This window comes from Notothenia rossii (assembly GCF_949606895.1).
Source record: "Notothenia rossii genome assembly, chromosome: 6".
Classification (NCBI taxonomy): Eukaryota; Metazoa; Chordata; class Actinopteri; order Perciformes; family Nototheniidae; genus Notothenia; species Notothenia rossii.
In genome coordinates, this window is record NC_136909.1 from 959,794 (window position 1) to 976,954 (window position 17,161).

Consider the following 17,161-nt stretch of genomic DNA (forward strand, 5'->3'; position numbering starts at 1 on the left):
AGGTGCTGCAGCACAGGCAGTGTGGGAACAATGAAGAGCTTTCTGAACATTAGAGCATGGAGACATGTCCCAGGAGAGACACTAAAAATGATCTCTTTAAATAATGAAAGTGTTCTCTCCTCAGACAGAGGAGGCGCTGTCCTCTCCTCTCTGGTGGAGTTCTACCTGGACTCCTCCTCTCCCCAGGTGCTCCTCCTCCTCTCCTCCGTCAGAGAGCACCATCACAAGGTCAGACGTTATTCCCTGCTGTGTGCTGTCCTCCATGATCAGTGTATTCATGATATCTGATGAGGCATGTCTCTGCAAAAGGACAACAGAAAATGTATTTCTCTGCAGCCTGAGGTCTTTTGGGGCGAGCCGAGAAACTCTCCTGTTGTTCTTTACATCTGTGATTGTGTCTGTTCTGCAACACTACCTGAGGCCTGTACTACGAAGCTGGTTCAACCTAACCTGGATATGTTTGAGTTAGCCGGTTGGCCTAATCCAAAACATACGCGCTCTCGCTAAGCGGTCCTACGACGCGGGTTATCAAGTGGATCGCTCAAGCCAGCCGTGTCCTCTCTAGTTAGGAGCGCGTTCACATGAAGGGGTGGTATCTGGAGCATTCGACCAATCACAAACATGGAGAAGCGTACTGACAGCGCAGCGTCATACTTCCTGAATGAAAAGTCAACTTTAATATTAGACATATGAAGAAGTTAAACTTTAAACATCCATGCCTTAAACACTTGATCCAGGATCAAAGCCACATAGCTGCACCTGCAAGGTGAATACAGCTGGTAACAGAACAAGTGTTTGAATGCGTACATGAACAGGTTTATGATATCACTGCCCCGTCTAAGACACCATCTGACTTTCATTACATTTGACTCGAGTGTTTCCTCAACTTAATGTGTTGCTTCAAATAATCCTTCTGCATCCAGTATGTGACACTGAGAGTGTTGCACGGCCAGATACGGCTCAGCTGACTCAGATAAGGAGATGATACATTATGATGTGATATGCCGCGGACTGTACTTAATGTTACTCTGATCCGGTTACTTATGTTGTGGCAGATATTTAAGTAAGCTTTCTTAACGCTAATGTTCTAATAGTCAGATTGCTCTGAAGATGGGAGGTGATATTCTATTCATGTTCACGTTCACACAGTCGCTGATTTCTGCCGTCCGTCTTTTCTGCAACGGCAGCTTTTCTGTATTTCCTTTCTCCTGTGATATGACTTGATCGCTTTAAACTCCGCACACTGAGCTCTGATTGGTCAGCAGGCAGTGCTTTCACTGAGTTGATCTCTTAGCCTGCAACCTAACCTGCTCCGGGGCAGGTTAGCCGCTCAGCATCAGTTACCATGGAGATCTAGCCCGCTAAAAAGAGAACCAGCTTCGTAGGACCGGAAACCCAGAGTTAACCTGAAGTTAGCCGCTAAGAGAACATCCAGCTTCGTAGTACAGGCCTCTGCTGTGATGTTCCATGTTGTTGTTTGTTCCTCATGTGTGTTGATGTTTGTCTGTTGATGTTCCACATGGAGCTGCTGTGATGGAGCATTCAGACCTGATCACTAAAGTCTTACGGTCCGGTGTTTGTCTCCGTGTGTCAGCCTCTGCTGGAGAAGCTGAACGAGGCTCTGAGCCGCTCCGGATCCAGACTCCCTGCTGTGACTCTGCTGGGTCACATGATCAGGAAGCAGCCTCCCTGGGTCCACACTGTCAGCAGATCCCCCCTGCTGTGCTCCCTGCTCAGACACCTCAAGGTACAGACATAACAACAGACACCTCAAGGTACAGACATAACAACAGACACCTCAAGGTACATACATAAGAACAGACACCTCAAGGTACAGAACATAACAACAGACACCTCAAGGTACAGACCATAACAACAGACACCTCAAGGTACAGACCATAACAACAGACACCTCAAGGTACAGACCATAACAACAGACACCTCAAGGTACAGACCATAACAACAGACACCTCAAGGTACAGACACAACAACAGACACCTCAAGGTACATAACAACAGACACCTCAAGGTACAGACCATAACAACAGACACCTCAAGGTACAGACCATAACAACAGACACCTCAAGGTACATAACAACAGACACCTCAAGGTACAGACCATAACAACAGACACCTCAAGGTACAGACCATAATAACAGACACCTCAAGGTACATAACAACAGACAACTCAAGGTACATAACAACAGACACCTCAAGGTACATAACAACAGACACCTCACGGTGCAGACCATAAGAACAGACACCTCAAGGTACAGACCATAACAACAGACACCTCAAGGTACAGACCATAACAACAGACACCTCAAGGTACATAACAACAGACACCTCAAGGTACAGACCATAACAACAGACACCTCAAGGTACAGACCATAACAACAGACACCTCAAGGTACAGACCATAACAACAGACACCTCAAGGTACATAACAACAGACACCTCAAGGTACAGACCATAACAACAGACACCTCAAGGTACAGACCATAACAACAGACACCTCACGATCCAGACCATAATAACAGACACCTCAAGGTACATAACAACAGACAACTCAAGGTACATAACAACAGACAACTCAAGGTACATAACAACAGACACCTCAAGGTACATAACAACAGACACCTCACGGTGCAGACCATAACAACAGACACCTCAAGGTACAGACCATAACAACAGACACCTCAAGGTACAGACCATAACAACAGACACCTCAAGGTACAGACCATAACAACAGACACCTCAAGGTACATAACAACAGACACCTCAAGGTACATAACAACAGACACCTCAAGGTACAGACCATAACAACAGACACCTCAAGGTACAGACCATAACAACAGACACCTCAAGGTACATAACAACAGACACCTCACGGTACAGACCATAAAAACAGACACCTCAAGGTACAGACCATAACAACAGACACTTCACGGTGCAGACCATAACAACAGACACCTCAAGGTACAGACCATAACAACAGACACCTCAAGGTACAGACCATAACAACAGACACCTCAAGGTACAGACCATAACAACAGACACCTCAAGGTACAGACCATAACAACAGACACCTCAAGGTACAGACCATAACAACAGAAACCTCAAGGTACAGACCATAACAACAGACACCTCACGGTGCATAACAATAGACACCTCAAGGTACAGACCATAACAACAGACACCTCAAGGTACAGACCATAACAACAGACACCTCAAGGTACAGACCATAACAACAGAAACCTCAAGGTACAGACCATAACAACAGACACCTCAAGGTACAGACCATAACAACAGACACCTCAAGGTGCATAACAACAGACACCTCAAGGTACAGACCATAACAACAGAAACCTCACGGTACAGACCATAACAACAGACACCTCAAGGTGCATAACAACAGACACCTCAAGGTACATAACAACAGACACCTCAAGGTACAGACCATAACAACAGACACCTCAAGGTACAGACCATAACAACAGACACCTCAAGGTACAGACCATAACAACAGACACCTCAAGGTACAGACCATAACAACAGACACCTCAAGGTACATAACAACAGACACTTCAAGGTACAGACCATAACAACAGACACCTCAAGGTACAGACCATAACAACAGACACCTCAAGGTACAGACCATAACAACAGACACCTCACGGTGCATAACAATAGACACCTCAAGGTACAGACCATAACAACAGACACCTCAAGGTACAGACCATAACAACAGACACCTCAAGGTACAGACCATAACAACAGACACCTCACGGTGCATAACAATAGACACCTCAAGGTACAGACCATAACAACAGACACCTCAAGGTACAGACCATAACAACAGAAACCTCAAGGTACAGACCATAACAACAGACACCTCAAGGTGCATAACAACAGACACCTCAAGGTACAGACCATAACAACAGACACCTCACGGTACAGACCATAACAACAGACACCTCAAGGTGCATAACAACAGACACCTCAAGGTACAGACCATAACAACAGACACCTCAAGGTACAGACCATAACAACAGACACCTCAAGGTACAGACCATAACAACAGACACCTCAAGGTACAGACCATAACAACAGACACCTCAAGGTACAGACCATAACAACAGAAACCTCAAGGTACAGACCATAACAACAGACACCTCAAGGTGCATAACAACAGACACCTCAAGGTGCATAACAACAGACACCTCAAGGTACAGACCATAACAACAGACACCTCACGGTACAGACCATAACAACAGACACCTCAAGGTGCATAACAACAGACACCTCAAGGTACAGACCATAACAACAGACACCTCAAGGTACAGACCATAACAACAGACACCTCAAGGTACAGACCATAACAACAGACACCTCAAGGTACAGACCATAACAACAGACACCTCAAGGTACATAACAACAGACACTTCAAGGTACAGACCATAACAACAGACACCTCAACAGTGTGCGAAAAAGTACACGTCCCACCGTCCGGGACGTGTTATTTACAATATCGGACAAGTAGATATTTCAATTGACTTGTCCGGCGGACAAGTGACGTTTTTCGCCCTGATTTATTGATAAATTCAGTTTACAGAAGCCGCAGAACTCATTCGCAAATTGTCAGTGTCCGCCATTGTTTGTTTAGAAATGTTAGTTTCGGTTCTGCTTGTCGATTCCTAAGGGAATGCATCTCGCCGCTTTCTGTACAGTTAGGGCGGGGCGGGGCAGCGCTGGAAGTGTAGCACAGTGGCAGGGTTGGGAAGCAAAACTCTGTTCCGAGTAGGAACAAATAACAATTGTCCGGTACCGGGATTAATAAGAGTTGTGGGGACAGGAGGCGAGGCCGAGCCCCGCGGACCACAGCTCTCTCTCTCTCTATTCTCCGGATCAGCTGTTCGCTGCATGGTGCAGCTCAGCGTCTCTCTCTCTTTCTACACACAGCAGATCCGCTGCCCGTTTAACAGCCTCATCTTTTTCAAACTTTCTTATGTTCTTTCTCTAACACGTAATGAAGGTTATTAAGCGTTTTAGCTCATGTGTTGTTAATATTGACCGCCATTTCCTTTATGAAGTGAAGCAGCCTCCCTGTGTCCTCGCGCTGTCCTCACATCCCCGGACCCCCAGACTCGGAGGAGCACAGGGATGTCAGTATTGTTTATGAAGCAGGGTATAGAAAGTACATTATTGAAATGAAAATACTATTTATTTACTTTTACAAACAGTGAGCAGCTGGGCAGCTGCAGCATGTAATACACATGCGTAAGGACATGTGTAAGCGTGCAAGCGTCTTTGAGTTGTAGAAAAGCGCTAGGCCTTATTATTAGGCTACTAATAAGTAGCCTAATAATTAATTATTACTTATTATTATAAGCTATTATTATTAGCCTATTATCATTATATTTAAGGCCTAGCGCTTTTCTACATAGGCAGGTATCAGGCAGGTTGCAGTGTAACATCAGAGGAGACTGGGCCAATTGTACATTCTCAAACTGCACCACTTAGAACTAACTAAATAATGAAGAGATTATTTTTATATAATTGTATTCAATAACCATAAGAAATTAAACGGTATGAAGTGATTTGTAAATAGGAATACAGATTTGACTTAATGTTTTCATAAATATATTTTTCTCCCACTTTATCATGGGACTTATTTTTACCCTCTCAAAGAACCGAAAATAACCAGAATCGAAAAGCAGAACCGGAATCGTTCGAATCCAAACGATACCCAACCCTATGTGTGAAAATGTGAAATACGATGGCGAAGAAGAAGATTCCAGTGGCCCCAATTTTTGTCCATTCTGGACAAGTGAAAAATGTATTCGGACAAGTAAATTGCCAAACTCACTTGTCCATGGACAAGTACTCTCTAAAAACTTTTTCTCACACTGCTCAAGGTACAGACCGTGACAACAGACACCTCAAGGTACATAACAACAGACACCTCACGGTCCAGACCATAACAACAGACACCTCAAGGTACAGACCATAACAACAGACACCTCAAGGTACAGACCATTACAACAGACACCTCAAGGTACAGACCATAACAACATACACCTCAAGGTACAGACCGTAACAACAGACACCTCAAGGTACAGACCGTAACAACAGACACCTCAAGGTACAGACCATAACAACAGACACCTCAAGGTACATAACAACAGACACTTCAAGGTACAGACCATAACAACAGACACCTCAAGGTACAGACCGTAACAACAGACACCTCAAGGTACATAACAACAGACACCTCACGGTCCAGACCATAACAACAGACACCTCAAGGTACAGACCATAACAACAGACACCTCAAGGTACAGACCATTACAACAGACACCTCAAGGTACAGACCATAACAACATACACCTCAAGGTACAGACCGTAACAACAGACACCTCAAGGTACAGACCGTAACAACAGACACCTCAAGGTACAGACCATAACAACAGACACCTCAAGGTACATAACAACAGACACTTCAAGGTACAGACCATAACAACAGACACCTCAAGGTACAGACCGTAACAACAGACACCTCAAGGTACATAACAACAGACACCTCACGGTCCAGACCATAACAACAGACACCTCAAGGTACAGACCATAACAACAGACACCTCAAGGTACAGACCATTACAACAGACACCTCAAGGTACAGACCATAACAACAGACACCTCAAGGTACAGACCGTAACAACAGACACCTCAAGGTACAGACCATAACAACAGACACCTCAAGGTACAGACCATAACAACAGACACCCCAAGGTGCATAACAATAGACACCTCAAGGTACAGACCATAACAACAGACACCTCAAGGTACAGACCATTACAACAGACACCTCAAGGTACAGACCATAACAACAGAAACCTCAAGGTACAGACCATAACAACAGAAACCTCACGGTGCATAACAATAGACACCTCAAGGTACAGACCATAACAACAGACACCTCAAGGTACAGACCATAACAACAGACACCTCACGGTACAGACCATAACAACAGACACCTCAAGGTACAGACCATAACAACAGACACCTCACGGTGCATAACAATAGACACCTCAAGGTACAGACCATAACAACAGACACCTCAAGGTACAGACCATAACAACAGACACCTCACGGTGCATAACAATAGACACCTCAAGGTACAGACCATAACAACAGACACCTCAAGGTACAGACCATAACAACAGACACCTCACGGTACAGACCATAACAACAGACACCTCAAGGTACATAACAACAGACACCTCAAGGTGCATAACAACAGACACCTCAAGGTACATAACAACAGACACCTCAAGGTACAGACCATAACAACAGACACCTCAAGGTACAGACCATAACAACAGACACCTCAAGGTACAGACCATAACAGCAGACACCTCAAGGTACAGACCATAACAACAGACACCTCAAGGTACAGACCATAACAACAGACACCTCAAGGTACAGACCATAACAACAGACACCTCAAGGTACAGACCGTAACAACAGACACCTCAAGGTACAGACCGTAACAACAGACACCTCAAGGTACATAACAACAGACACCTCACGGTCCAAACCATAACAACAGACACCTCAAGGTACAGACCATAACAACAGACACCTCAAGGTACAGACCATTACAACAGACACCTCAAGGTACAGACCATAACAACAGACACCTCAAGGTACAGACCGTAACAACAGACACCTCAAGGTACATAACAACAGACACCTCACGGTCCAGACCATAACAACAGACACCTCAAGGTACAGACCATAACAGACACCTCAAGGTACAGACCATAACAACAGACACCTCACGGTCCAGACCATAACAGACACCTCAAGGTACAGACCATAACAACAGACACCTCAAGGTACATAACAACAGACACCTGAAGGTACATAACAACAGACACCTCAAGGTACATACATAACAACAGACACCTAACGGTCCAGACCATAACAACAGACATCTCAAGGTACAGACCATAACAACAGACACCTCACGGTACAGACCATAACAACAGACACCTCAAGGTACAGACCATAACAACAGACACCTCAAGGTACAGACCATAACAACAGACATCTCAAGGTACAGACCATAACAACAGACACCTCAAGGTACATAACAACAGACACCTCAAGGTACAGACCATAACAACAGACACCTCAAGGTACAGACCATAACAACAGACACCTCACGGTACAGACCATAACAACAGAAACCTCAAGGTACAGACCATAACAACAGACACCTCAAGGTGCATAACAACAGACACCTCAAGGTACAGACCATAACAACAGACACCTCAAGGTACAGACCATAACAACAGACACCTCAAGGTACATAACAACAGACACCTCAAGGTACAGACCATAACAAGACACCTCAAGGTGCATAACAACAGACACCTCAAGGTACAGACCATAACAACAGAAACCTCAAGGTACAGACATAACAACAGACACCTCAAGGTACATAACAACAGACACCTCAAGGTGCATAACAACAGACACCTCAAGGTACAGACCATAACAACAGACACCTCAAGGTATAACAACAGACACCTCAAGGTACAGACCATAACAACAGACACCTCAAGGTACATAACAACAGACACTTCAAGGTGCAGACCATAACAACAGACACCTCAAGGTACAGACCATAACAACAGACACCTCAAGGTACAGACCATAACAACAGACACCTCAAGGTACATAACAACAGACACTTCAAGGTGCAGACCATAACAACAGAAACCTCAAGGTACATAACAACAGACACTTCACGGTACAGACCATAACAACAGACACCTCAAGGTACATAACAACAGACACCTCAAGGTGCATAACAACAGACACTTCAAGGTACAGAACATAACAACAGACACCTCAAGATACAGACATAACAACAGACGCCTCAAGGTACAGACCATAACAACAGACACCTCAAGGTACAGACCATAACAACAGACACCTCAAGGTACAGACCATAACAACAGACACCTCAAGGTACAGACCATAACAACAGACACCTCAAGATACAGACATAACAACAGACGCCTCAAGGTACAGACCATAACAACAGACACCTCAAGGTACAGACCATAACAACAGACACCTCAAGGTACAGACCATAACAACAGACACCTCAAGGTACAGACCATAACAACAGACACCTCAAGATACAGACATAACAACAGACGCCTCAAGGTACAGACCATAACAAGACACCTCAAGGTACAGACATAACAACAGACACCTCAAGGTACAGACATAACAACAGACACCTCAAGGTACAGACCATTACAAGAAACACCTCAAGGTACAGACCATAACATTACATTACATTACATTACATTGCATTTAGCTGACTCTTTTATCCAAAGCAACTTACAATAACTGCATTCGACCAGGAAGATACAACCTTTAAGAAAACAGAATCATATAAGTACATCAGGTTTCATAGAGCCAAACATTTCAAGTGCTACTCAACTGGCATTTAGAAAGCCAGCCCTTTATTAGTATATAAGTGCTTTGTTAGTAATTCTATCGCTCGAAGTGGAGTCTAAAGAGATGAGTTTTCAGTTTGCGTCGGAAGATGTGTAAGCTATCTGCTGTCCTGATTTCAATGGGGAGCTCATTCCACCATTTTGGAGCCAGGATAGCAAACCCACGTGTTTTTGCTGACGGGAACTTGGGTCCCCCTCGCAGTGCGGGTGCAGCGAGCTGTTTGGCTGATGCAGAGCGGAGTGCACGTGCTGGGGTGTACGGTTTAACCATGTCCTGGATGTAGGAAGGGCCAGATCCATTCACAGCATGGTACGCAAGTACCAGTGTCTTGAAGTGGATTCTAGCAGTTACTGGAAGCCAGTGAAGGGAGCGGAGGAGCGGCGTGGTGTGGGAACATTTAGGAAGGTTGAAGACCAGACGAGCCGCTGCATTCTGGATGAGCTGCAGAGGTCGGATGGCACATGCAGGTAGACCAGCCAGGAGGGAGTTGCAGTAGTCTAGGCGTGAGATGACGAGAGCCTGGACCAGAACCTGCGTCTCTTTCTGGGTCAGCTGGGGACGTATCCTCCTGATGTTGTAAAGCGTGTATCTGCAGCAGCGGGTTGTAGCAGCGATGTTTGCAGTGAAGGACAATTTGTTATCTAGGACCACACCCAGATTCCTTGCAGTCTGAGTCGGGGAAACAACAGAGGTGCCGATGTTGATTGTTAGGTCAAGAGTGGGACAATCTTTTCCCGGAAGGAAGAGCAGTTCAGTCTTGTCAAGGTTGAGCTTGAGGTGATGAGCAGACATCCACCGAGAGATGTCTGCTAGGCAAGCAGAGATGCGTGCGACGACCTGGGTCTCTGAGCGGGGAAAGGACAGAATCAGTTGGGTGTCGTCAGCGTAGCAGTGGTATGAAAAACCATGCGGGCTAATGACAGACCCGAGCGAGTTTGTGTACAGGGAGAAGAGGAGGGGACCAAGAACCGAGCCCTGAGGGACCCCTGTAGTTAATTGACAAGGGTCGGACTCGGACCCTCTCCAAGTAACCCTGTAGGTGCGGTCGTTGAGGTATGAGGTGAGGAGGGAAAGTGCAGTGCCTGAAACTCCAAGTTCTTGGAGAGTGCGAAGGAGGATCCGATGGTTCACCGTGTCGAATGCAGCAGACAGGTCCAGAAGGATGATGACAGAGGAGAGGGAGGCTGCTTTAGCAGTGTGCAGTTCATCAGAGACAGCAAGGAGAGCAGTTTCTGTTGAGTGACCTGCCTTGAAACCAGACTGGTGCGGATCCAGAAGGTTGTTCTGATGGAGGTAACAGGAGAGTTGTTTAAAGACAGCGCGTTCAAGTGTTTTAGACAGGAACGGGAGGAGAGAGACGGGCCTGTAGTTAATAACATCAGACGGATTGAGAGTGGGTTTCTTAAGGAGAGGGTTTACTCTTGCCTCCTTGAGACTGTTTGGAAAGTGACCAGAAGTTAGAGAAGTGTTGATGAAATGGGTGAGAAATGGTAGAATATCAGGAGCGATAGTCTGAAGGAGGTTTGAGGGGATAGGGTCCAGAGAACAGGTGGTAGGACGGGCAGAGGTAACGAGGGTAAGAACCTCACTTGGAGAGAGAGGGGAGAAGGAGGTCAGTGTGTGGGTGAAGGGAGGGTCTGGTGACCCAGCGGTGAGTAAAGGTGAGTCAGAAAAGGAAGAGCGAATATCATCAACCTTTTTTTCAAAGTGGTTAACAAAGTCGCTTGACAGAAGGGAGGAGGGGGTAGGTGCTTTGGGAGGGTCCAAGAGGGTGGAGAAGATAGAAAATAGTTTTTTGGGATTGGAATAGGAAGATTGGATCTTATCTTGAAAGAAAGTGCTTTTTGCCTGAGAGATGGAAGCAGAGAAAGAGGAGAGGAGAGCCTGATAGGTTAGGAGGTCGTCATGGTGTTTGGATTTCCACCATTTCCGCTCTGCTGCCCGAAGGATGGTTCTATTAGCACGCAGTGCGTCATTTAGCCAGGGAGCAGGAGGGGACTGACGAGCCGGCCGCGATGTGAGAGGACAGAGAGAGTCCAGAGAGGATGAGAGAGTAGAGAGGAGAGTTTTTGCAGCAGCGTTTGGAGGCAGGAGTTGGAACGAGTCAGAGGAAGGGAGGGCTGAGAGCACCGATGAGGCAAAGGTAGAGGGGGAGAGGGAACGGAGGTTACGGCGGACAGGAGCAGAGTTAGAAGAGATGAGGTTGTTATGTTTGGAAAGGGGTAGAGAGAATGAAATGAAGAAGTGATCGGACACCTCAAGGTACAGACATAACAACAGACACCTCAAGGTACAGACCATTACAACAGACACTTCAAGGTACAGACCATAACAAGACACCTCAAGGTACAGACCATAACAAGACACCTCAAGGTACAGACCATAACAACAGACACCTCAAGGTACAGACCATAACAAGACACCTCAAGGTACAGACCATAACAACAGACACCTCAAGGTACAGACCATAACAAGACACCTCAAGGTACAGACATAACAACAGACACCTCAAGGTACAGACCATAACAACAGACACCTCAAGGTACATAACAACAGACACTTCAAGGTACAGACCTTAACAAGACACCTCAAGGTACAGACCATAACAACAGACACCTGAAGGTACATAACAACAGACACCTGAAGGTAGACAACAACAGACACACAGACCATAACAACAGACACCTCACTGTACATAACAACAGACACCTGAAGGTAGACAACAACAGACACACAGACCATAACAACAGACACCTGAAAACCTTAAAATTCTCACTTTTTCTCAAAAGTCTGACTTTTTCTCAAAAGTCAGACTTTTTTCTGAATACTTAAAAATGTTATTAGCCACTTTCACAAGTACTTTGCCGTACATAGTGCCGGCACTTAGTGCCCTCATGGAACTAAGTACAGATCGCGTTCACACCGGAATAAGTTCCCTGAGGGAAGATTACGCAAATGAGCCGCTGACGTCACTTCTTCTTCTGCTCTGGGTTTACTGGCTTCACAAAACTTGTCAGAGTTTTACAGGGCTTGGTTTGCAATCCGCCCAGCCAATAGAAATTGGTACTGTTTTGGTAGCTTTTTGGTACCACCTCTCGAGCAGGCACTAAAAATGTGGGTAAAAGTTCCCGGCACTAAGTACTCTTTTTGGTGTGAACGCAACATAAGGGGCACTAACGGAACAAAGTGGGAAAAGTACGGGGAAAAGTACTCCGGAGTTTTTTCTCAAAAGGTTGGCTTTTTACTGAAAATCTCAAAATTCAGACTTTTTCCAAAAAAATCACCAAATTCAGACTTTTTCTCAAAATCACCAAATTCAGACTTTTTCTCAAAATCACCAAATTCAGACTTTCAAAAAATTATAAAATTCAGACTTTTCACAAAATTCTGACTTTCAAAAAATCACAAAATTCTGACTTTCTAAAAATCACAAAATTCGGACTTTCTCTGAATACTTAAATGTTAATAATCCCCGTCTTGAGCTTGAATCTCAGGATCCATGTATCTGTGATCCTCTCCAGAATGGAAGGAGTCATCACATACAGAGCATCAACTAGTTCCTGAACAGTGTCCTTCACATGCTGATATCCAAGAGAGGGAGTTACACAGTCACAAGATGGAGGAATAGAAAGCAGTATTCAATGTTTACTTCAGATTAGCTCCACGTCAGAAATGATCATGCTTGTCATATGTCTCTCTCCATAGAGGCTGAATCATCATGTTAATCACATAGCTATCATATGCCTCAAACAGTCCTGATGCTCTTCTAGGTAATCACACATCCTGTCATGTTCACAGCTACAGTTGATACCTTTGTTATCATGTTACTCTCATGTTGGAAGAGGACATTCAGGATCACACTATAAATAATAATACAAATAGTCAAAGTGACCTTTATTGTCAATCTTCCAGTTTGTGTGCTCAGAAAGATCGAAATACCATTTACCACAAACCCGAATACAAAATATATATTTGTGTGTGTGTGTCAGACGGAGACGGACGTGGTGTTCCTCATCACCGCGGTGCTCGTGCTCATCACGCTGTTACCCATGATCCCTCAGGCCGGAAAACAGCACATCTACGACTTCTTCGACGTGTTCGGACGCCTCGCATCCTGGAGCTATAGGAACCCTGGTGACACACACACACACACACACACACACACACACACACACACACACACACACACACACACACACACACACACACACACACACACACACACACACACACACACACACACCATCAATGCATGCTTACTGTTCTGGTTTTATACTGTGATTGGCTGCAGGTCAGGTGCCGGTGGAGCACCTGGTGCACCTGCAGGCGGGGGTTTACTCTCTGTTCCACCGGCTGTACGGCATGTTCCCCTGCAACTTCATGTCCTACCTGAGGCTGCACTACAGCATGAAGGAGAACCTGGACGTCTTCCAGGAGGTCGTCAAGGTGAGAGCTCGTTAACCACAGAAAACACACCTACTGCAACTTCAACATCTACAACACAACTATACATAGTGTCATAGTGTCATTTATAATACTTTAAGGCCCCACAAAAAACCACCTGATCAGTGGGGGCCCTCATCAGTCTGATGTGGCGAAGGATAATATTGTTGTCAAGACCACCTTAACCAAGACGAAGTCCAAGTCCAGACCATTTTAACCAAGACAAAGACTTTAAGAGGTCAAGACCAAGTCAAAACCAAGTCAAGGTGAAGACCAAGATCAAGTCAAGACCAAGGGTGTTTCTCAATGTCTAGGAAGGCTGCTCCAGAGCCACTATTTCAAGCATACTACGTCATCGAGTGCCGCCGATGGACTGTTCCAATGTCCAGCATACTTGGAATTCGACCCAAGTAGCAAGAGATTTCGAGGCCGCACATGTGTAGCCCCGTCGTCTTAAAATCGACATTGAGAAACACCCCAAGACCAAGTCAGAGTGAGACCGAATGAAGGCCAGATCCAGACTGTTAACACTACAACACTACATAAACACACCAAGACAAGACCAAGACTTTAAGAGGTCGAGACCAATACAAGACCAAGACTTTAAGAAGTCGAGACCAGGTCAAGACTTTAAGAGGTCGAGACCAGGTCAAGACTTTAAGAGGTCGAGACCAGGTCAAGACTTTAAGAGGTCGAGACCAGGTCAAGACTTTAAGAGGTCGAGACCAGGTCAAGACTTTAAGAAGTCGAGACCAGGTCAAGACTTTAAGAGGTCCGAGACCAAGACAAGACTTTAAGAGGTTTAGACCAAGACAAGACCAAGACTTTAAGAGGTCGAGACCAATACAAGACCAATACTTTAAGAAGTCGAGACCAGGTCAAGACTTTAAGAAGTCGAGACCAGGTCAAGACTTTAAGAGGTCGAGACCAATACAAGACCAAGACTTTAAGAGGTCGAGACCAATACAAGACCAAGACTTTAAGAAGTCGAGACCAGGTCAAGACTTTAAGAGGTCGAGACCGAGACAAGACCAAGACTTTAAGAGGTCAAGACCAAGACAAGACCAAGACTTTAAGAGGTCAAGACCAAGACAAGACCGAGACCAGGTCAAGACTTTAAGAGGTCGAGACCAAGACAAGACCAAGACTTTAGGAGGTCGAGACCAAGACAAGACCAAGACTTTAAGAGGTCAAGACCAAGACAAGACCGAGACCAGGTCAAGACTTTAAGAGGTCGAGACCAAGACAAGACCAAGACTTTAAGAGGTCGAGACCAAGACAAGGTCTCCTGTACTTCAACACTAGATAAGGAATCAGAATGCATGAAATAACTGCTAAATATAAACCGTTTTATTGTGCAAACTTTGTGTACCACATACAACTAACAACAACAGCTTGAACTGTAAACAAAGCCCCCCTCCCCTGAAACTGCAGAGTGCACATTTGAATACTTCCCAGGGGACTCCTTTCACTGTCGCACAGCTTCAGCACCTTACGCACTTTGTCAACGGTATTGCGGTATATGAAAGATTTATATCATACGGTGTGAAGATCACAGTGTTCAGTGTGAAGCGGTTTACCCCCAGCACTACTACAGTTTATATATATATATATATATATATATATATATATATATATATATATATATATATATATATACTGAACAGAAGTGTGAACAGTGACCCCCAGTTTCCACCGAGTCCGTCTGCGCCGCGCTGCGCCGCGTTACAGCTGCGCCACGGCGGTCGTAAGGATCGCGGCCCCTCTAGTCAACGGGTGCTATTCCACCACATGCGCCGCGTTACGGCTCAGACGCGTCCCAGAAGCGGCTCGGCGCAGCGCTTCTCTAAAATTAGGATGAATCCTATTTTTGCCGAGGCGCAGCCGTAACGTAAGGTCGGGCAGGCAGCCTCCCCTCGCAGGAAGTGGAAAGGTGAGCATCCGGGTCAGGCCCATCCCCCACATATACTAATTTAGCAGACCCCCCTCCTTCATCACAACACCTCCACTACGATAGGCACAATGGACGACGAGGTTTTCCTCATGGAAGTGGAAAAACACACTTTGATATGATGTAACCAATGGTTACTAGAAGGACAGCATCAGAAAGGACAAGGCCTGGTTTTAGTTGCTGCACTTTGTGGAGTGGGAGGTAACAACTACATATGAATGTTTTTAAGTTAATTAATACCCGAATTAAACCCGAATCTATAACAAAACTGCGAGCCTGCACGCATGACGCTACGCTTCTGAAACGCTTCTGGGACGCGTCCGCTGGGTTATGGCGCTAGACCAAACCCGCGGCGCAGACGGACCCAGTGGGAACTGGGGGTGAGAGGAACGATCTGTAGGGTTTTTTATTTTTACAATTCTTTATCTAGTTTTAAGTGCATCTTATACAATGTTCATGAACTTTGTAGAATAACATTAGGGATGATTCGGCCTAGTTCACAGAGTGAGGACCTGCAGGTGTGATAACAGTCAGACAAACAAGACATTACAATATTTTGTTAATGAGTTTTTATTCCATTATTACACATCTACAGCAGTAACATGCAACATACACATTACCGCAGCAGCAATATTAATATAGAAACATCAGAGTTATTAGTGAAACACTGAAAGGGAACATTTTATTGCACCAGGAGCTATCTTGGGACTTTTACTGCGACAACGTTGACTTGCCTGTGAATAAAAAATAAACCATAGTGTTGGTGATCTACAGTGTTGTCATTCTTCTTTGAACACCAGCAAGACCGCTAACACCTTATTTCAACAATCACACTCCCTGTCATTGACATCATTAATAGATAGTTTAGCTTCTCATCATCATTTTCTGTGGCCCACTGATGTTAACGATCGTGACATTCAGCCAAACTCTCACGAGAGTTTTACACAAGACGGATCCTTTCTAGCCATAACCAACCAGCCGATCTGATACACGACCAGAGGGGGGGGGATATCCAGGGGACACTCTCTATTACTCAGATTACTTTTGTGTTAGACTGTGCTAAAGTCATAGCTTTAAGAGCATTAATCACGTTTTGTTCTCCTAATTTACCCCTGGTTATTACCCCTCTCCCTCTGGCTCTGTCCTCTGTGTAATCCACCTGCAGCCCTAATGTGGAATGAGATTATGATGTTTTCCCTGTAACGGAGGGAGCTGAACATGTCCG

The 17,161-nt window shown here is 45.2% G+C and overlaps 1 protein-coding gene across 3 annotated transcripts in view; it reads left to right on the top strand.

Moving 5' to 3' along the window:
* The window catches only part of tsc1a (TSC complex subunit 1a), a 33,756-nt gene that overhangs the window by 911 nt on the left and 15,684 nt on the right, over window positions 1-17,161 (top strand). For all 3 annotated transcript variants that reach the window (XM_079685895.1, XM_079685896.1, XM_079685897.1), the window contains exons 3-6: window positions 125-228; window positions 1,595-1,747; window positions 13,532-13,676; window positions 13,834-13,988. In XM_079685895.1, coding sequence (XP_079542021.1) covers window positions 125-228; window positions 1,595-1,747; window positions 13,532-13,676; window positions 13,834-13,988 — 557 coding nt within the window. The remainder of the gene's footprint in view (window positions 1-124; window positions 229-1,594; window positions 1,748-13,531; window positions 13,677-13,833; window positions 13,989-17,161) is intronic.